The following is a 21,951-nucleotide window of genomic DNA, read 5'->3' as shown; positions in this document are numbered from 1 at the left end:
TAAACTTTAAAAAATAGATTTAAATTCTAACTCATCTTTATATAACCGTTAAATAAATTAAGGTTTGTATTTATTTATTTATATTATATATATATATATATATATATATATATATATATATATATATATATATTATATCTAATGAATATGTGATCTTTAACATATTTTCTCACATCAAGACATATACATATTTTGTGTGTAATTATATAATAAAGGGTGGCTTGATAGTGGTATAATATGGATGACATCATACATCAACAAATAATAAAATTTTACTAGGATATATGATGAGAAATAAACTTTAAGTCTAATTCAATCTTATAAAATTGACTTCTAAGATAGAAAGTGAATTTTACTTTATATCTTGTAATTTTATTTTATCTCTACTCAATATGAAATCTCCAAAAAAAAAAAAATTAAAAGTTTAAGAAATAAAAAAAAATTATAAAATAAAATCACAATGATCAAAAGTGGAATCTATTTATTCTAGTTGACGAGCACATTTACAAACAATATTAATATTTTTCAAGTTTTAACCTCACCACCTTGTAATTTTAATATAATCGGAACGTTGATTTATTTTGTCATTAATGATATAGTTATCGGTTAGTTTAAATTAATCTTCAGCCTTTTAGTTACGCTATGGGTTGCTTTATATCGCACGCTGCATAGGAAAAATGATTACTAGCTAAAACTTTATGAAATCCACAAATAGTTGTATAATAATAAATTTTATTATTATTATGCTTATTATACTAATCAATACTAGCTAACATTGATTTGGAGCATCGAAAAGCTAGTAAATAAACTAGTACATGAATGATTTCTTAAACCATGACACCGTCGCCATTATTTTCCTTTGATGAACGAAGTGAATATTGACTTGCCATCACTGCCTCATCCAATGTTAGATAGAATGCTTCTTTCCCAATTTTGTCAACAAACTTTGATGCCAGAAGCTTCTCCAACACCTCAATCCTCGGATTTACGAACAACGTCTACACAATAAGAAGAAAAAACAACATAAATAATCACTAAAACACATTCATTTAGTTAAAAGTTGAACTGTCGGATGAGAGAATCCTTGAAAGATACAACACCGATGAAACATAAACTTAAACTACATATCAGGAATTGACAATATCTTTAATTCAAAACTTTAAAACAATGTGTTTGTGTCTTTCTTATTTTACTCGACGTGAAACTTAGAGTCATACTTGAATTTTCAACGATTAATTACCTTAATTGCATTCTTTGTCAACACTTTAACAAGCTCATCCAATGCTTTGATAGCAGTTGTGTCAATGGCTGTTACTCCTGTAAATTAGGCAATCAATAACAAAGATAAGCATTTTTTTTTCCACAAACTCAATGATCCAAGAGGATTCTAAACACTGAATGCAAACAATTTTTCTATCTTCACCTGACAAATCAAGTACGATGTGTTCAACATTCTCTCCAGTAGAGGATTGCTCACTTCGGATATACCTCATAATCCTAATGCAAATCAAATTAATCAGAATAGTTTTGATAATTTCCTTGCATAATCAAGCATATTAACTGTTGATTATACTAATATGTGAATCAATAACTTACCTTTCTTTGACGTAATTAGAATTTGCAAAGTAAACGGGAGAACCAAGTTGAATAACAAGAACACCAGGGAATGTTGAAACTTTATATTGATCTGTGTCTCTGAATAAACCTACTTCAGCTAACTTTCCAAGCTTGCATGCCGCTGGTCTAGCCACATATAGAAGTGCTCTCAGAAGTCCCAATGCAACCTTCATTGCAAATAGAATAATCAACAAAGTCAAACTCAGTTTGAACCATGCATGACATAGATAATGAAATTTGAATTCTTTGTCTGGTTTTTCGTGTTGTTCCTCTCTTGTGTTTTCAAAATATACTCATTTTGATGTTTTAAAATACACCAATATCAATGCATTTTGAAGGCACAGTACACAACAACACCAAAATGTTCGATAGAAAATTTGAACACTAGATAATGTGGTAGCCCTGATCGTGGCATGACATTGAAAATTGATATGATGAAATGAAGCTACTAAAATGAAGAATGGAAATACTGACAGAAATCATGAGACCAACATCCATGCTTATGAAGACAACTCCGAGGAAAGCAGCCATGCAAATGACAAAATCAAATTTGTCAACTTTGAAGAGATGAATGACTTCTTCGTAATGAATGAGTCCAAGCATGGCAGATATAATAATGACCGAGAGAGCAACAAGAGGGGTGTAGCCAAATAATGGCGCAATAAATATCAGTGCCAGTGCCATTACTACTGCTTGTACCACATTTGCCATTGCAGTCTTACACCCTGCATTGTAATTCACTGCAGTCTTCGAAAATGGTCCTGCAAAATATAGATTTTAGAATCAACAACATGTAACATAACATAACATAATAACATGTACTAAAAAGTATTACTGGTATGGTTAGTTTGTGAACAGGTGTGAATGAAAACTCACCACTGGTCAAGTAGCATGAAGTAAAAGATCCGAACAAGTTCATGAGACCAAAAGCGATCATTTCTTTGTTCCCATCATGAGGTGAGTTATCCAGAACAGCAAAGCTTCTTCCTATTGCTATTCCTTCCTAAGAAAAGCAAATGGATAAGTAAATAAAACTGATAAAAAGAATTGTTGAAGTGTACATGATGATTGGAAGAGATTTTAGTTTCTTACTGCTAATGATAACACTCCTGTGATAATACCAGCTTGCAAAACTGCTGATAAGTATTTGCTATTAAAGTTCAAATAGTGGATGGACAATGGATTTAATCCTTTATCTAGATGCCCCACCTACATGTACATAATCAATTTCAGATAAGAACAAACAAACAAAATCTTGGAATATTTTTAAGATGATTTTAGAAACTTAAAACAATTATTATTATATATCTTACTTACAATTTGAATTCCATGTTTTTGGCCCTTGACAAGGTAGGTGAAAACGCCAGAAACTACTATAGTCACCATTGGACCTATAGCTTGTACCCAAAAGAGTTTTGGCTTCTTGTTCCTCTAAAAGATTGCACCAAAATGTTAAATCCATTAGAATAATCACTTGATTAACATATATCGCCTTTCTAAAATATTAATATTGCTTCATCTTCTGAGTCTATTCACTAATATATAGTATTCATAATATATTTTTAAGGCCCAACAAGTTTGAGTGGTGCACTAAATGTCTTATCATGCCACTTTTTTTTTTTTTAATTTTTTTTTCACACAAATTTGTGTCTATAGAAAAAGTACTCACCAAGTGTTTGGTAAATTGCAAGAAAGCAAACAAGACCACGCCAAGAACTGTAGGTTCCCACCTAATCTGTTAAATATGAGGAAAAGACAACCCACCCACGTTATTTATCTCCAAAATATAGATAAAAATAATAATTTTCTTTTCTTAAAAGCTATTTTTGATGAAACTAACGAAACAAACAATGAACATATATAAAAAAGAGACTGAAAGGGGGAAAAGATTGTAAATTGATATTTCCTTTTTAAAAGATCAGTACCTTATTGATTAATCTATTGCTTCTTATGTATTATACTTCGATCATATTTTTTCATGTTAATAAAATCAGCAAGGTTTTAAAATTGTAATTTGCAAACACAAGCATACTGTGGAATCTGATGCATGTGTTGAAAAGAAGGTAAAATTGAGATGAGATATCATTGTCATTCTAGAGGAAACTGTCTTCATATGTAATAATTTGATTTCGTATCGCAACCTTTTACTATTTTGGTCGGTCAAAAAAGCACTAAGAATAATTTTAACTTGTTGTATTATTCTATGCTAACCTCGTGTCTGTTGTTGATGATGGCCTTTACCACTTCGATCAAGTTGGTTTTCTGCGAAAAATGTATCATCCCAAACACGCCCTTTAGCTGTTGGAGGATGAGAATCACTGCTGTTCCTGCCATGAAGCCATTGATGGTGGAATGAGAGAAAAAGTCCACCAATATCCCAAGCCTGCAACAACAAGTTTTGGAATTTGAAACATGATATACTTGGTCTCAAACACAACAACCTTGGAAAAGTGTTAGAAGGAAAATGAGTTACCTGAAAACTCCCAAAGCAGCTTGGAAAACACCAGTGACAAAGGTGGTTGTGAAAATCAAATGAAGATACAAGGTTGGGTCCTCGTTTGGATCTACCACAGTTTGTATGGTTTGACCAATAAGCAATGATGCTGCTGCTATCGTCCCCACTGCCATGTGCCTTGAACTCCCAAAAACAGCATACACCAGAGGTGGCACAAAACTTGAATCTGATCAAATTACAACAATCATTTCCAACCACGTCAAATCAACGTATTTCCTTAAATTCTACATTGCTTCTTCATCCCAACCAAACACAACCTTAACAAATCGAATGAATTACCAGACACACACAAGGGGATTAAATTAAAACTGTCAAAGGAAGTTACTTTAAAGTTTACGTAACTATAAGTCTATAACTAACGGTCCACATAATGGATTTCATCAAACCACACTCAAAGTGATGATGATATCAGAATTTCTTTTTTCTGATAAAATTCACCATGCACATGTGTTGTTGATTCTAATTATAAACATCATCATCATTCATTCAGTGTTGTTGATCACAGAATTGTGTGAGAGACACAAGATGAAGAGATTAAAAGCGGATAATAATGAACGAAAGACAGTGAGTGATTGTGATTCTTACAGAGGCCAATGAGAGGAGGAAGGTCTGCAAGTTTGCCATAGCTAATGCCTTGAGGGATTGCAAGGCTTGAAATGGTTAAACCTGCGATGAGGTCAGAGCAAAAGAGACGCCAAGTATACGTTGGAAGCCACTCAAAGATAGGGATGAAGTATTGCACCCCTTTCAGCACCCTCCTCATCGGTTTCTCCTCGTTCTTGAACTGCCTGAAGGGATCATCAGGAAACAAAGCTTCCTTCAAACTCGCCTTCAGTTTCTCCTTGAATCCTCTCTGGATCGAGAAATTCACCCCATGATGATACTCCTCAGCATCATTATCATCATGGTTGTGATTGTAATCGTCCGTGTTCCCAGTAGTACCCATATTACCAACAAACAACAACAGCAATGGTAACAAAACAAAGAATGTTTTTTTATGTGTCTCTGTTTGTAAGTGTTTGTGTGTGTCTGTTGTTCACAGAAGAGAACAGATATATAGAGATAGAGAAGAAGAGGGTGTGTGAGAAATAGTAACCAGTTAAGGGTGCTTGTGTGAGAGACGCGTGGTGGCTTTGAGAGTTTATATAGGCCTTTTGCAGTGGAACACTATTTAGGGTAAATGGTAATTGGTTTACAGAACAACAGTGGATCAAGTCTTGATGAGGTTGACAATGTATCATAGGTGTGTGTTTTTTTTGGTATTTCTTTGGTTTCGATAACTCACACAATTCTGCTATGGTTTTGGATCACACTTCGATGCTGCTGTGCAGAAAACAGTGCAGCAACGTTGTTGTGCTGTCTCTTCTGCATTCTTCCATGAATTAATACCAACCTCCAATTTCTTCTTCTCTATATATATATATATATATCCTTTTTCTTAACACACTGTTATATTACAACGTTAATAATGGTTAATTAATATTTTCACAATATTCCTTTAATTGCTACCTTTCTTTAAATATATTTATTTTGTTTTTAAAGCTAAAAATAATGTAAACTACTTTTTTATTAATTATATATACGTAACATTTATTTAATTTTGACTTATATCTTTATTGTGAAGTAGAAATAAATAAAATAAATAAAATCTCGTAACGATGTTGTAGAATCAAGATATTTTTTGTATTTATTGAAGGATATATACAATTTCAAAGACAGATAAGAAAACTAAACAGGTATATATTTAAAAATGTTCATTTAGAGTATAGAATGATATTAATGCTGTATTAAGTTATTTCAATTACAGACTCGATATCCAGAAACATTAATTATGAAGAGTTTTTTTTTTTCTCAATGTAATGATAAACGTTTGGTCTTGGTTTGTATAAAAAAATAAATAAGAAAACGTATGAATATTGCATTATTTAATATATATTTTTTAAATTTTTTTTTGGTCAACCAGTAACAAAAATTATTATTGATGATTTTTAAGAGAATGTATTGCAAAAAAAAAATGACAAACTTGAAGTGTATTTATTTTAGGTATTACAAAAAATACTTTGGGAATTGTTTGTAAGAAAGTGGAACACTAGCATGTGAATTATAAAAACATACATCCACACACGTAACTTATTTTCAGAAATTTATATCACACGTATTTTTCTTTTTCTATTCCCATGCAAAAGGGTAAAAAATATTTTATTTCCGTAAAAATGGACTTTATTTCTTAAAATATATTTCTCCATTCAACTCATTATACATTTTGAATTTTTTATTTCATTTCTGATGATTTATATTTATTTCTTGCTCCCCTTTCTATTGTCATGTAACGATATTTTGAGTTAATAATGCATCGTTTTGAGATCGATTTTGGGTGATATTATATTAATAAATTAAAAAATTATGAACTACTATAGTCTTTTGAGTGTGGCGAATAGAGAAGAAAAATTATTTTATTATAATTCTATACTCTAAACGTTTGTTATTCAAGTGATATTTGTGTTTATCAGCTATTTTATTATGTTGTGCTTCTTCATCGATACGTACACATATTATGGTATTTTTGGATTGATTGTGAAAGATAATAATTTAATAATTTTAGTGTCAACCTTTTAAATTTAATTCAATAAAGTTAATTTTATGCTTAAATATAATTTAAGCATGATTGCCTTTTGAGCTACTATTAGCATTCTTGTTTGCAAATATGAGAGGCTATATGAGTGTGTTAGGAACACGAATCTTCTATGCCTTTTTTTTAAAGAGTTTTATATATTTATATAAAGAAATACCTCATCATTAAAAATGTTCAAGTGCAAAATTAGCACATATATATATATATATATATATATATATATATATATATATATATATGAAGAATATTTTTTTAGTTTCGATAAAAAATATTTATGAAGAAATTTATTCAATTAAATATTAAATCAATATATATAACAAATAAATTGTACATGAGTTTCATGAGAAACCAAATAATTAGAAGAAATAAATAAGAGTATATATATATATATATATATATATATATATATATATATATATATATATATATATATATATATATATATATATATATATATATATATATATATATATATATATATATATATATATGTTGGTTTTCAAGTGGGTATTCACCAAAGTCCTACATCGAGTAATATGAAGAAGAGAGCAGCAGAAAAATACTATAAAAGTAAAGAGTTGGTTTTAGAGTTGTCACCACAACTCAATAAGTCTCTTGGGTGTATGAGGGGCTTAGATAGTTGTGTGTCATTTGAAAGTTTGCAATTTTTGCTAGAAAAATTGCACTATGAAGGGTTTGCAATTTTGGTCCACAAAAATTGCACTATGAAGGGTTTGCAGTTTTGGTCCATAAAAATTGTATGAAGGTTTGCAATTTTTGCGTTAAATTTCCTGTGTGCGTTTATTTATTTTTCTGTTCTTATTTGTGGGTGTGCTTCCGCTTGAAGAGATTATTATTTTTAGTGTGTGATTTCCCAACAATATATATATATATATATATATATATATATATATATGATTACTTAATTAATTGTGAATATTTTAACAATTTAAACGGGGACGGGTATTTTGACGGGGATATGTACATCCTCGTACCCATCTCCATACCCGATTGAAGAAGTCAGAGATTCCTCATACTCATATCTATACCCAGTCAATGCGGAAATTTTCCGTCAAAACGGAAAGGGATTCAGACAATACCTACGAGAAGGGGTTTATTTGTCATCTCTACAAACAAAACAAGCATGAAGAGTTTAATTTGTAATATCTCCTCTTATATTACAACGTAAGTTAAAATATACTTAATGAAACTCTCAAGTATATATTTGTATATTATTTATGTATAAATAATGTCTTTCTAAGTTTACAAAATGAGATATTTTTAGCAAGTTGAAATGTATTTAAGTTAGTGTATGGCACTGACCTCAAATTGGAAAGAGATACAAAGACAAATTTTGAAAAATAAAATAGTATTTCTTTGATCCACATATTAATTTGATATTTTTAATATATTTTTCTTCTCGAGTTGTAGTTTAAATAATGTTGTTCTTACAATTAATTAAAACAAATTACTTTCTAGTATTTCAATTTTTTTAAAATAAGTTTTAATTTTTTATTTGTTGCAAACAATTATTATTATTTATCACTTTCTCTAGATTGAATAATTGATGTTTGCATAATTTTTTAATGAATAATTGAGGTTTCATTTTTTAATGAATAAATATGCCGCAACACGTACAAGGTTTTTAAGTATAAATTTCAGTTATTAGAATATTGAATGGGTTGCTTCCATTGATAAATTAATCTTTCTTGAGCTTCTTATTAATAAATTATATAACTAGCTTTATAAGTAATTTTCTACAGTTATTTTATCATTGACTATATACAAACACTAATTCAAAAGCTATGCCTGAAAATCTTTATTTATTTATGTTCATAAACTACATTTACATATATCAAGAACTTTGATATTTTATTTTCCAAATACTGAGAATATTGGAAGAATTCAGAGGTAGAAAAACACTGGTGAATTGATTCTAAGAACTTCTTGATAAATATTTTTTTGAAAACAATGTAGATAATTTTTAAGTGTAAAAAAAAGTTCTTGATCACACACACACACGTTATTAAAAATCTAAAACAAGTAATGAACAAATGAATTATAAAAATATCATCTCATAATGTGATTATTTTTAAAAGATTAAAAAATAATAAGAAAATCTTGCTATAGAATTTGTAGATGACTTGGTTTAAAAATACATTTTATGGATTTAATTCAAAAAAATTTACAAAAGGGCTTAAAACCTATTTTGAAAAAAATATTTAATATCATTTTCTTTTATTTGAGAAGAAACTTATATATTTTCTTTAAAAAATTAATATCAATGATATTAAAGAATTTTGTTATTAAATGGATATAAAAACCATTACAAACGAATTAACTAATTAATTGTTTTAAATAATAGTTTATTTTCTATTAAGTAATATTTAAAAAAATCATCTCTGTAAGCATAATCCATTACATAGTGTATTCTTATTCTTATTATTATTATTATTATTATTATTATTATTATTATATATATATATATATATATATATATAATTTTATTGTCGTGATAAATCACTACTAAAAAAACTCATATTTCATGTCAATTTTGTTTTAAAATTTTTTTTCGTAGAAAATACTTACAAATTTTGTTGTGAAAAAAAAATTGTAAGAAATTGCTACCGATTTTCTTATAAAATATTTTGTATAAAACACTTTTCGCAACAAATTTTGTAAAAAATACTTACAAATTTTATAATTATAAAAAATAATTATTTACGAGAGAATTACGTGCCAATTAAAATTCTTAGAAAAATGACAAAAAAAAAAATTCTTAACAAATTTACAAAAAAAAAAATCTCATAAGAATTTCTAGCCGTGAATGTTCATTGTAAAATAAGAATAAAGGTTACTTCCTCCTAAAATAATTTAATGTACACTTTATTAATTTTAAAAATTAACTTTCTTATTAAGCGCAATTTAAGTGGGGGCATATAAACTAAAGTGAGTTTGGTTGAAGTTCACTTCCTAATCATTGAATTTTACACGAGTTTCACGAAAATAACTGTAAAGAAAATAATTGTATTACACTCTTTTATATATAAAAAAAACGTATAATTTGCGTTTTCCTTTTCCTCTAATTTTTGTTATTAATTGGTAAGTGGAGGAAGTCGTCATCAACAATAATTCCTCTATTATTGCATCTTCATCATTATTCTTCTAGTGTTTTTACTGTGCCTATAGTTAATATCACTCACTCATTTCTCCACCACAATGTTTTTTTTTTATCACCAAACAACATGTTATAGATTAGGTAATTGATTATTAAATATTTATTAGCAATTAAAATTCTAAATCTTTGTTGTTGAAAGTCATTCCTCAATAGATAAACAATTAAATTCAGTCAAACCGAATGTAAAGAAAACGAATAATGCAAGTTAAAGTAACTTTATAATAGAGATATTCTTTTCAAAAGTTGTAGGAGTTTTTTTTTTTTTACTTCACTTTCTCTATTTAGAAAATTTTATTAAACTTGTAAAAAATTTAGGTATGAAGTCAAGAATTCTACACTGAGTAAAAGTGATTTATGAAGTTACTTTAGCTTATAGAAGACCAAACTAGGAAGAGTTAGAAATGGAGTTTGCATTTACTTTCCTTTTTGTGTTGTGTTTTTGTAAGTGAAAAGTGTAGTAAGAGATGATTTTGATAATTTGAACGAGTGTCATGTTTTTGTTTGGTCATCATAATAAATGGACGCGCGTCACACGCATATGGAAACGTCATAAAAAGCGCGTTTTGACATGTATTTAAGATGAGGTAAAGATCAGGTTTTGTTTTATCATCATATTATTATAAACGATAATTCGATCTGATTTACGTATCTGTATTCGATATGCACTTGCATTTGGTATTTTATAATATTTTATAAAAGTATTTGTTAATGAACTCTGATATGCACTTGCATTTGGTATTTTATAATATTTTATAAAAGTATTTGTTAATGAACTCTCTAATATATAAAGCAAAAATACTGATAATAAAAATTTATAATTTTTTATATTAATAATTTTAATAAATATGATTTTAAGTTGAATTCATACCATAACAAACATATTCATATTTTTTTAAGAATTATTATATACTTTTTAATATACATGTATCACGTATCGTATTTTATTGTTTTTTAAAATTAATGTATCCACGTATTAAATATGTGTTATATCTAATACACATATCGTATTCATGTAATATAGATCATCATCTACTTTTTATTCCATTTTTTCCTATCTATGAGATTTTTTAATACCACGTTTTGTGTTGGAGTTATCCACATACATTTTAACATTTTTTTTTATTTCTGAAATTTCTTAAAATAAATTTTATCTTAACACCGATAATTTTATCTTATGATATATTTTTTTAAATAAATAATTTTGATATAAATATAATATATCTCTTGTATGAAAAAATAGTTCTTCGAACAATTTTATTTTATTTATTTCTTTTAAGAACTTTTGGATACTTTAAAGTATAAGGAAATTAGAGTAAGGGATATTAGTTGTATCTCACATTCCAAGTTTGGTGAGAGAAATGGATTTTAATGTTATTTTGGGTTGGTGGATTTTGCATGCGTTGTATTGTATGTGATTTTATATATATAATAAACAATTATAACAAACTATACAATAATCATATTGCAATATAACTAAAAATAACACATCACACATAATACATGTGTTTCACATTTGGACTCGATAAAAATAACTTTATATTAAGAGTATAAGGAGTGTTAGAAGTGTCACATTAGATAAAATTAAAAAAAATTATAGTACATAAGAAAAAATTCATTACACATTGTCGTGTCTCTCCTCAAACATTACACATAATACATTTTTGAAACTCTTCATTTAGGTTTTTGTTTTTACGTGTGCATAAATAAAAAATTTAATGTTTTGCGTGTGTGTGTGTTTTTTTACCTTTTTTATTAATTAATCTCTTTAATGTTATATTTTGTAAGTAATTTTGCATTAGACCAATATAAAGTAAATTTAAATTAATCATCCAAAATTGAAATAGTGTATCCAAAATAATTTAAAATTAAAATGTTTAGACTAATTCAATGAGTTAAATGATGTGTGCTTAAATTGTTTATGTATGTTTGATTTAGCTTATTTATTTTTACATATAATTGTATTATTTGATATTATATATATATTTATTTATTTATTTATTGTAAATAAATGTTTTAGGAGTAAAATTTAGGATCAGAAAGGATATAAAGATAAATATTAATTTTAAAATGAAATAAACTGAAAAGAGATATTTTAGGAAAAACCACAAGCTTATTGTAGATGGTTTCATGCCGGTGTAAACTTTTTTAGAGGAAATTTTAAATAATAGGTTAAATGTGTCTTTTATCTTTCAATTTTTTTTAAATTATAATTAGTTTCACTTTTAAATTTTATTTCAATTTAATTTCCAAACTTAAAAAATATGTATATTTAATTTTTTAATCAAATTTTGTTAAGTTTATATGACGTTTTAAATATGGTTGATAATTTTTCAGTTAATATTAAACAAAAATATAAAAAATAATTCATATATTATTGTAAAATATATTAGAAATATCAAATAAATTTAACGTTAATATTTCGGCCAAAAAATTGAAGATAAAATTCACGTTAAATCAAAAAGTTCTTAAAATTTTGTCTTCGACGAAAGATATTCAATTTTTTACTGAAATAATTAACAAGACTAAATTTATATATATATATATATATATATATATATATATATGAAAAGAATTAAATTATCGTTAAAAGTAAAACAATTTCATAGGATATAGTTGGATATAGTTTAGGTGAAAACCTCAATGATTACCTATGTATGAAACACTGATAGAGTGAGTATGATGTGACTTAAGGGAAACAACTCTACTTCACAAAGTTGAACCTATAAACACTTTCTTTATCACATAAGTCAGAGCATGAATTGAAGTGCATATTATGTGTTTAAAGCATAGTAATAAATAAGCCTCCCTTAGTTGGAAATGTGAATTGAAGTGCTTATGTCCAACACATTGACCCACCAAAATGATCTTCAACAATATCTTTGCTTCCCATGTCATATCATTAATAAAAAAAAAAACTGAAAGAATACAGAGAAAATTGTGCGAATTTTTATTCTATTTTTTTTTTACCATATACATGATATTGATATTTTGTGATTCAAAATATTTTTCTCACGAATGTGAACAAATGTGATTCGTGAAGACCTAGGAAGACAATGGTGTGTTGCGACAACACAGACAGATGTAGTGCATGCATGTGACTGATGGCAACAATCAAACCTTTTTGTCCACAAATTTGAAGGTAGACGAAATTCTAGTGAGTGAGCTTATGATACATAATCAAATTCAATAATACCTTCCCCAGCAGACACAATTTAGTTTCCATTGAGTGATGCAGAAGGAACCAATCCTCTCCCCTTTTTGTACCATAAAAAACATTACACTCTCCTAAATACAACTAAAGTAAGGTTGTCTAACTTTGTGTAAGATTTGTTATTCTTTTAATATGAGTGGGTCTTTAATGAAGGCTTCACACTACCAATAAAATTTGAGTTCAATCTATATAAGAGATTGACAACACTTTATACCTAGATTTGTTAATACTGATGAATCTTTAGAGAATGGTTCACCAGAAACACAATACCAATAAAACTTAAAATCAATTTGTGTAAGAAATTGACATAACTTCCAATTTAAAATCTTAAACTAATAAGTTTACGAATTTTCATTATTATACAATGTTCAACTTTCTCATTTCTTCCACGTGGGATTTAAACTTATTTGAATTCCCAACAATCATCTTTGAGCATAAACATTCTCAACCACGAATACTCCTTTCGTACTGTTGTCTATCTTAACCAAACATGTTTACTTGAACCTTTTGTAAGGAAGACTTTTGATAAATGGACATCCGATACTATTCATTGATCTTTCATAAAAAGAATTCGTTGAACAAACATAACACCAATGAAACATGAGTTTAACCCACATAAGAGATTAACTTCACTTTTAATTTCCAAAACTTTAAGACAATAAATTTATGAGTCTTTATACTTGTATAATACTCCAACATTTTTATTTTTAACCAATATAAAAAATTAACTTGAATTTCAAACAATATAACCGATATTTTAAAGTATACAAGATAAATTAAAAAACCGAGCTTCAATTTCTGGTTTTGGAATAGAGTTTCGTATTAGATCTTTGTCTTATTTATAAACATAAATTTAGTCTTATTTCGTTTTTTTTTGTATCTTACAAAAAACACCCCTCTTGCTAAAATTTCTTTTACAGTCAATTAATCATAATTCTTCTGAATTGATTGAAGTTATATCCTAACACGCCTAACTTAGAGAATGAATTTGATTGGATGGTTCTTATTTTATTGTGAAAATGAGATGGTTGCTTTTGATAATGGCAAAAGGATGGAAAATGATATCCAAAATGAGGAATGCACCAAAAAGCAATATAGAGAATGAGAAATCTTAGTTTGTCAAAAACTCAAAGAAAGAGACAAATCGGGAGATTTGAGTGTGTCTTCAAACTACTACCAAATAAGCCTCCCTCAGTTGCCCAAGATTCAAAGTACATTTTTCTTCAACACACTAAAACTATATATTATTATTATTATTATTCAAATGGGAAACGCAAGTGAGTATATTTGGTGGGTACCTTCAATATTAATATAAAGCTTTTCACATCATTTCCATATCCTCAACCATGAAATAAAGTGACCAACACAAGTGTAAATTGGAGAATATTATATCTATTACATATCATTCAAGTTCCCTCCACCATTAATTCTATATTTATGTGTTTCAATGGTATGAAAGAAAATGAGAAAGTAAAAAAAAAAAAAAAGGAAAAAAAATTATCATGAGAAGTAAAATTGTTTAAATTCGATAAGAGTAGAAAAAGAGAAAATATGAATTAAAAATTGTGTATGTATATATATAGAAGGTGGAGTTATTGTTAAAGCTTAGTACACTATATTATACAAAACATAATGTTGTTTATATATTCTTTTAAATTAAGTGGTATTGTTTCAGCACATAATGTTATGTTGTTTTTAATCTTAATGTATACAAATAATCATAATATGTTAATAAAGTTGAAAACTAATTATTTTAAATTTATTTCTGAAATAGATTTATCGTCACATTTGTATGTATTATTCAATCTTATTGTTAACTATATAATATTTATATCGCTTTCATATTATGTCACTGTCAATTCATTACTATTTTTAGAAGTTCTTTATAACACATCATCGTCAATAATATATATTGGGTGGAATCTTGCAATAACTCTGGATCAAATTAAACTAGAAGATAGTAAAAATGAATTTTTCAAGTTTTGAAATATTACTTTTATTAGTTATGATATTTATTATCCCACACATATGCACGATATTGTATCTGATATCTTGTAGTATTTCATTCACGATGAATCGAGGAAAGTTTATTCAAAATCAATAATTATTAAATTTTATTAATTTTATGTAACTAGTATTTTTCTTTTCTTAACACAAAAAGGCACATTTATAATTTTTGGATAGGAAATAAAAGATATTGCTTAACATTTATAACATTTATTTGATTCTGTAATTAATGAAGATTTGAAAGTAATATAAAACAATAAATATAATCTTTATTATATTAATTATCTTTAACTACAAAACTCTGATTGGTTCATGTAATTACTATTTAATGTGAAAATACTAGTGCAATTTATTTATTATACAAAAAAAAAAAAACATAAATCTTTTTATGAGGGGATTAGGAACATCTATGACTTCAATTCAAACTTTAAGATAATTTGTTTGGTTAAGATTTCAACTTTAAACTTAAATCAATCTCCTAAAATCAACTTACTATATGTGATTAAGGTGAGTATCATTTATTTATTTTAAGCCTACCTCAGTCCCATAATATATACATTTCGAAAGTGTGAAATTGGACATTAAGACATTAATAAGTACTTCACTCACATCGAGATATATACATTTTGAGTTTGAAACTAATGGGCAGAATAATACATGTAATAACAATATATATAACTCAAACTTACAAAATCGACTTATACAATGATATTTATGATATTTACATCCACTTCATCTGTAATCAGCGTAGAATCTCTAACATTTTCACTGTATATGATATATGGATGGCAAATATTTATTCAAATTTAATTTCAATTCCAATACTAAAATCATAATATTACAATTTATTCAATTGAGAAAAACTATTTTTTCAACGAGTGACTCAATCACAAATTGTCATGAACTTTTCTTTCATTATTCTCCACTCTTTTTTCTTTAATTCAACTATAATCTCATTTCCATTCTCTTTTTCCTCAAATTCATGTTTTCCTCTTCCTCGTATCCACCTCCAAATCCAAATAATTCTGTCCCCATCCCCTGCATTGTGCGTAAATTTGAAGTGGGAATTGACACACGTGATATGTTAGTGGAATTGTGTGGACCAGATAGAAAACATTTGTCAACTTTCTTTAATTCAACCATTCCTATTTGTTTGTGAAGATCGATCCAAAAAATAAAATAGAACACGAAATTGACAAACTTTTTCCCCTGACAACAGTACAAAATGAAGATGGAAAATAAAATTGATATCCATTGCACGATCCAAATATGGAATGATGACATGGAAACTAAGATTAATTTTGCAGAAAAAACGGTTCTTTTATGATGAAAAAGTCAATTTTAAAGATAAATATGTCTGTGTGTTGTTGTATCTTCTTCATTGCAGAGTAATTTTTATCCCAAAAATCTGTTCAAAACTTCAAATTGATGCCCTGTGTGACTTGACTCTTGGCAGCACCTAAAGGTCAAAGTTGAATACAAGTTTACTTCAAATTCTGACTCTTCACCACTAACCACTACATGCTGCAAATGGAATACCAGGATACAAATTTAAGGCTTGAATTATCACTAATTGTAGTTCAAAATATTGTAAAAGACCTCGTACTTGATAAAAATAACTTGAAAAAATGTATAACTTTCTCCATCTTTTGACCTTCCAACACTTTAAATCACCTTCAAAATCCCTAAAACCTAGTTTTATGACCCACGCCAAAATCCTTCCATTGGTAGCTAAAAAGATTAAGATGGAAACTAAGATCCACCGCTCGTTGAAGTCCTATATAATTCAGAGATAAAGTTAATTTACGTATATATGTATAACCCTATAAGTTATTTTTATATAATTGAATTAGGTTTAAAATTCACTTCTTAACATGATATTAAAATCATGGATTAGAGTCTCTTTAACTAAATTTGTTATTTGTTTGGTTTATTATTCCATTTAGTAGTTATAGGTTCACTTATTAATACAATATTTAACGCTTCAGATGTATATGGAGTCTAACTAACAAAATTTATTATTTGTTGGGTTTATAGTTATATCTACTATTAGACCATCCAATAATATCTAATTCTACCATTTGATATGTATATATCTCAGCATGAGAGTATGTGTTGGAAGTCTCATGTATATACTGGAAGCTAGTATCACCACGAAGACAGACGTTAAATTACACTAGAGACATAAATTTTTTCGTAAAAAGATTAAAGTACCCCTAAGTACTTTTCTATATTTATTTTATTTTTACTGATATATATATATATATATATATATATATAATATTATTTGCTTAATTTCTTGATTGTTGAGTACCGTTTTATCGTCTACAACAACAATTACAGAGCCTCTCTAGATAAAAGAATTGGGCTAAACTACGAAACCCAACGAGCCCTTTTTTTTTCTTAGCATGGTTTGTTTCTTAGCCAGCAAACTGGTGTGGGTTCGTTCTTGACCAAACCCTCTCTTTCATGAATAAAACAAAAAACATAACGACGTATATATATGTCTTGTCTTTTTTTTTTTTTTTTTATTCAATTCTAATTCTTCCTTTTTGCTTGCAAACGTCACTTAGTGACATGGTTAGGGTCGTGTTTGTCTCATGTTTTAGGATTCACTGGATAAGCCATGCCCCACTCAAAATTACTTAACGGATATCATTATTTTATTTTATTTTATTTTATTTTCCACATAGAAGCTACTCACTTACAGCAAAGATTTTTCCTTTAAAATCCAGTAATTAAGAATTGTGAGTGCACATCATGATACCCACTACGCAAAAAAGAAATAACCATATCATAATTACCATTAAAAATTGGATTTTAATTGCCCTTTTGACAAAAATTTCTCAATATTTTCTACTTTGGATGGGAATAACACCTCATTCACCACTGATTTTCAACTAAGTTCTTCTTCCAAACACAGAAAAAAGATTATCAAAATGGGGCAAAAAGTGAACCATTCCCCCCACCTTTATAATTATAATATTTTTGACTAAATTATACTATTTCCATATATATAAATAAAATAAAGCAAAACACAGAAAGTTTGAAACATTTTGATAGATTGCCTTTTCCCAGCTTATTTTGTTCTGAAGTCAGAGAGCATGATCACTTGGAAAATATAGAAAGAAGAAAGTAGCACTCGTTGTTAAAGAGGGAAAGGAAGTAATTAAATATTAATTAAGGGTAGAAATTTAAAAGCTAAAATGATTAGGAGTGTATTTCTTTTACATGAAGAGATAAGGGCACGTTTTTTTTTTCATTTTTATGTAAAAGAAACTATAAAAGGCATGCATTGTTGAAAATTATATATATATATATATATATATATATATATATATATATATATATATATATATATATATATATATATATATATATATATATATACTCACAATTGATTTCAAATCAATCTTCATAAATTTATAAATTTATAACTTAGGCAAATCATTCTTGTTCTGAAATATAATAAATAATATATTATAGAATATTGAAAATTGAAATTGTGATTAATTTTAGAAATTGATGGGTGATTCATTAACAGTATAATAACAGATGAAATATAATGTCCAACTATTCTGATACCATGTTAAAAGTGAATTTTAAACCTAATTCAACTCACAAAATTAATTTATAAAGTAAAATTTGCACGTCACTTTTGTATATTAATCTTTTAACATTCTTACCCAGCACTAGGAAGCAAGAAATGTAGATGGAAAAGAAGGTTTGAAAATCACGATATCAAGGGAACAACTCTATTGTTTCATCTCAACCACTTTTATAACTAATTTTGATGTTTTTAAATGAACATTAATTTATGAAGTCTGCCATATAAGTTTTTAAAGTTAATATTTTTAACTTAGGAATAATTTTTTTTTTTCATATTTGTTGAAAAAAAAAATGATGTCGAAGTTGGTGTAAACATGATTTAGAAATTGATTCCTTTTTCCCAAGTTTGACCCATAACATAACCCACTACTTTATTCCTTTCTACGCTAATATGAGTGATCCGTACCAGAAATTAAACCTTGCATGTATAGTTTTCTTCATTTCAATGGCCACTTTTGACCCCGTTACAGTGCAATGCACCCGCCCAACTCCGTTTACTTAATTAATTACGCAAATTACAATTATTTTTCTCATGATCAAATTAATGAGAAACTCTTCATTTTTTATACATCCTACTTACTTTTTGACTACAATGAAACACTTTTATTTCAATATTCTTCCACTTCATTCAAACTCGACCAAGGTGTACTTAGTAATTGTTTTTTCTTGAATTATATGTTTGGTCATTTGGGCTTTCAGATTCAGTATGATCCATTTATTCTTTCTACACTTCTTCTTTTTGACATACCCTTGTCTCAGTAAAATTTATTCTTATATACATATAAGACATGCAATGTTGGACGACACGTATATATATAATATATTCTGGGAATCTTATACATAACATGAACGGAAAATTTAACATGCATGCATCTACGTGAACTTATTTGTGGATACAATATTAGAGTGAAAACAAATTAAAATAGGAAGTGAAAATGAAACACTAATGACAGAACAGAGTCTGCAATTATTTTTCAAGGCTTATTGGCTTCAACATTCTCGAAACCACCAATGACACCACCAATTCCACCAATGGCACCTACGCCACCACCAACACCACCAATTCCAATTCCTTTGTAAATGCCTCCACCAATTCCACCCACTATACCACCACCAACTCCACCACCTCCAACTCCTCCGACTCCACCAATTCCGGCACCTAGACCACTACCACCTCCTCCGTCTCCTCCAAATCCGCTACCTAAACCGCTACCACCTCCGCCATATCCTCCTCCCAAACCACCACTTCCTCCACCCAAACCACCACCGGAGCCTCCATCTATGCAAGACTCCGGCTTCTTCACCTCTTCCTTTGAAGTTTTCTCCAAGTTTCTTGCATTAACGTAGTGGGACATTCCCAGCACCAAACATAACCCTAAAACAATAACCGAAACGAACTTCCTCTGCATCACCATCTTATGATGTTTTATACTGAGAAAAAGTAACAGTGTACACAGCTGACTGAGTGGACGATGTAGGTATGCATGGATTTATATAGTTGTGGCTTGCATGTGAATGAATGTGAAAGAGGAATAGAATTTAATGTGCAGTTGGAGGGTTAGGAAAATGTTGTTTATTGCAACCTCACAAGTTACCCTCCCTCAAAGTAATAGCCCAGCTCTACCACATGCCAGTGACGTGAAGTTACATTCGCATTCATCATTGCCCACTCATCCCCACACTTATATTTTGTCTTCATATGTTCGATCTCGTACATCGACAGAAAAGGCTAATTTAATATATAAGTAAGTATAATCCTCACCTTATAAGCAGGTTTTGTGAGGTTGAGTTAGACTTAAAATCCACTTCTAACATGGTAATAAGTTAGAACTTATTCTAATAATTTTTCTCATAACATTCTGTTTTACCCGAGATTGGACCGCTAACGGACCATCCACTTATTTCTTGTTCCACGCGTTATATTACTAACTTATTATACACTTCATCACATTTTTATTTCTTTTCGAAATTTGTGCAAATTTTGTAAAATTAAAGTAAGTTCAAATTCTCTTTGTCTTCAATTTATACAATATCACTATGAATTAGTGCGACATAAGACATACGAAGATAATTTGAGTTAAGGCTAATAAATTATAACTTAGAACCATGAAATATATTTTCTCCAATTATTCAACATATTGCACATTCAGACTTAAACTTTAGATTAAGAAAAAAAGTTGAGCAGAGAATGAGAAGAAATTTGTTGATGGTGGTTATGCAGTCATAAATTGTGCAGTGAAGTAGCTATACACCAAGCGGTTATCACTTGATTTGCATGAGATACAGCAGAATATACAGTGACCTCAATATTGTGTAACACTGTTGCAGTACATTCCAATTATTTTGTCGGTATGGTGGAACACTAGCATCTAATATTTCTTGGTGGTAGATGGTGATGGGGTAATGAACTTGGACCATGATTCATTCTCAGATATTATCACTATGTAATTTACTATGAAACATTATTAATCTCTTTTAATGTAGTCTGTTTTTTCCGATAACAAAGATTGTCTTAATTTGTTATATTATATCTATAGATATAGAAACATAACCAAGTTAAAAGAAGTTTTTTTTTTCCTTATTTTGAGGTCCATTTGAACTCAAATTTATAAAAATGGGTTCATTGAATTTTTTTTACAAAATAGGTTAACTCATTACAATATTATAGGTGAAGTCGTTTTTTATCCTGTCAATTTTTTTTTTAAAAAAAATGAAGTCGTTATATGTTAACATGAATAGAAACCGATCTCCCACAATACGACTTCACTTTTTGAAAAAAAAAAATTAGTAAAGTGGATGACAACTTCATCTATAATATCGTCCTTCACCTTATGATTATATTTTGCAAAAAATATTTCAATGAATCCATTTTTACAAGAGTTCAAATAGATTTCGAAATAAAAAAACCTAAAAAGAAGCTATAAATGTAAACTGGACCAGTCTGCATTCTCTACTTGAACAATTATGCTATGCTGTGTTGGCTACAGTGTGGCGTGTCTCTCTGGTGGAGCAAAACTTCAACTACAAAATGACACAAAATCTGGATACATTCACGTAGACACGGTTATTATACCTACTGTGTGGACATGATGTTAAAAACATTACTGTCACATATTGTTCTGGTCTGACAAAAAAAATCGATCTTTTACATAGCAAGTTCAGAATTTGTAGTATGTGGTAGT

At 28.2% G+C, this 21,951-nt stretch overlaps 2 protein-coding genes across 2 annotated transcripts; both read right to left on the bottom strand.

Annotated features, from left to right (window-relative positions):
• Positions 1-712: 712 nt before the first annotated feature.
• On the bottom strand, positions 713-5,493 carry SULTR3;5 (sulfate transporter 3;5). Its single transcript, XM_028066561.2, has 12 exons — positions 4,718-5,493; positions 4,091-4,298; positions 3,829-4,000; positions 3,287-3,352; positions 2,935-3,048; positions 2,710-2,826; positions 2,494-2,620; positions 2,092-2,378; positions 1,597-1,784; positions 1,424-1,497; positions 1,241-1,317; positions 713-998 (listed from the first exon to the last, which is right to left on the bottom strand). Exons 1-12 carry the CDS (start codon positions 5,076-5,078, stop codon positions 828-830), a joined length of 1,962 nt encoding a protein of 653 aa, XP_027922362.2. The 5' UTR covers positions 5,079-5,493; the 3' UTR covers positions 713-827.
• Positions 5,494-19,565: 14,072 nt separating this feature from the next.
• On the bottom strand, positions 19,566-20,247 carry LOC114182004 (uncharacterized). The gene has a single exon (XM_028068741.2). The coding sequence runs from the start codon at positions 20,182-20,184 to the stop codon at positions 19,744-19,746; it is 441 nt and encodes a 146-aa protein (XP_027924542.1). The 5' UTR covers positions 20,185-20,247; the 3' UTR covers positions 19,566-19,743.
• Positions 20,248-21,951: the final 1,704 nt, after the last annotated feature.

This window comes from Vigna unguiculata, chromosome 4, assembly GCF_037176805.1.
Source record: "Vigna unguiculata cultivar grain cowpea cultivar isolate G323 ecotype 2 chromosome 4, ASM3717680v1, whole genome shotgun sequence".
NCBI classification, from domain to species: domain Eukaryota; kingdom Viridiplantae; phylum Streptophyta; class Magnoliopsida; order Fabales; family Fabaceae; genus Vigna; species Vigna unguiculata.
This window is presented reverse-complemented; position numbering and strand designations above follow the sequence as displayed.

What these genes read in the sequence shown, in the direction of transcription:
- LOC114182004 (XM_028068741.2), bottom strand. Translation starts at nt 20,184, where the DNA reads ATGGTGATGCAGAGGAAGTTCGTTTCGGTTATTGTTTTAGGGTTATGT.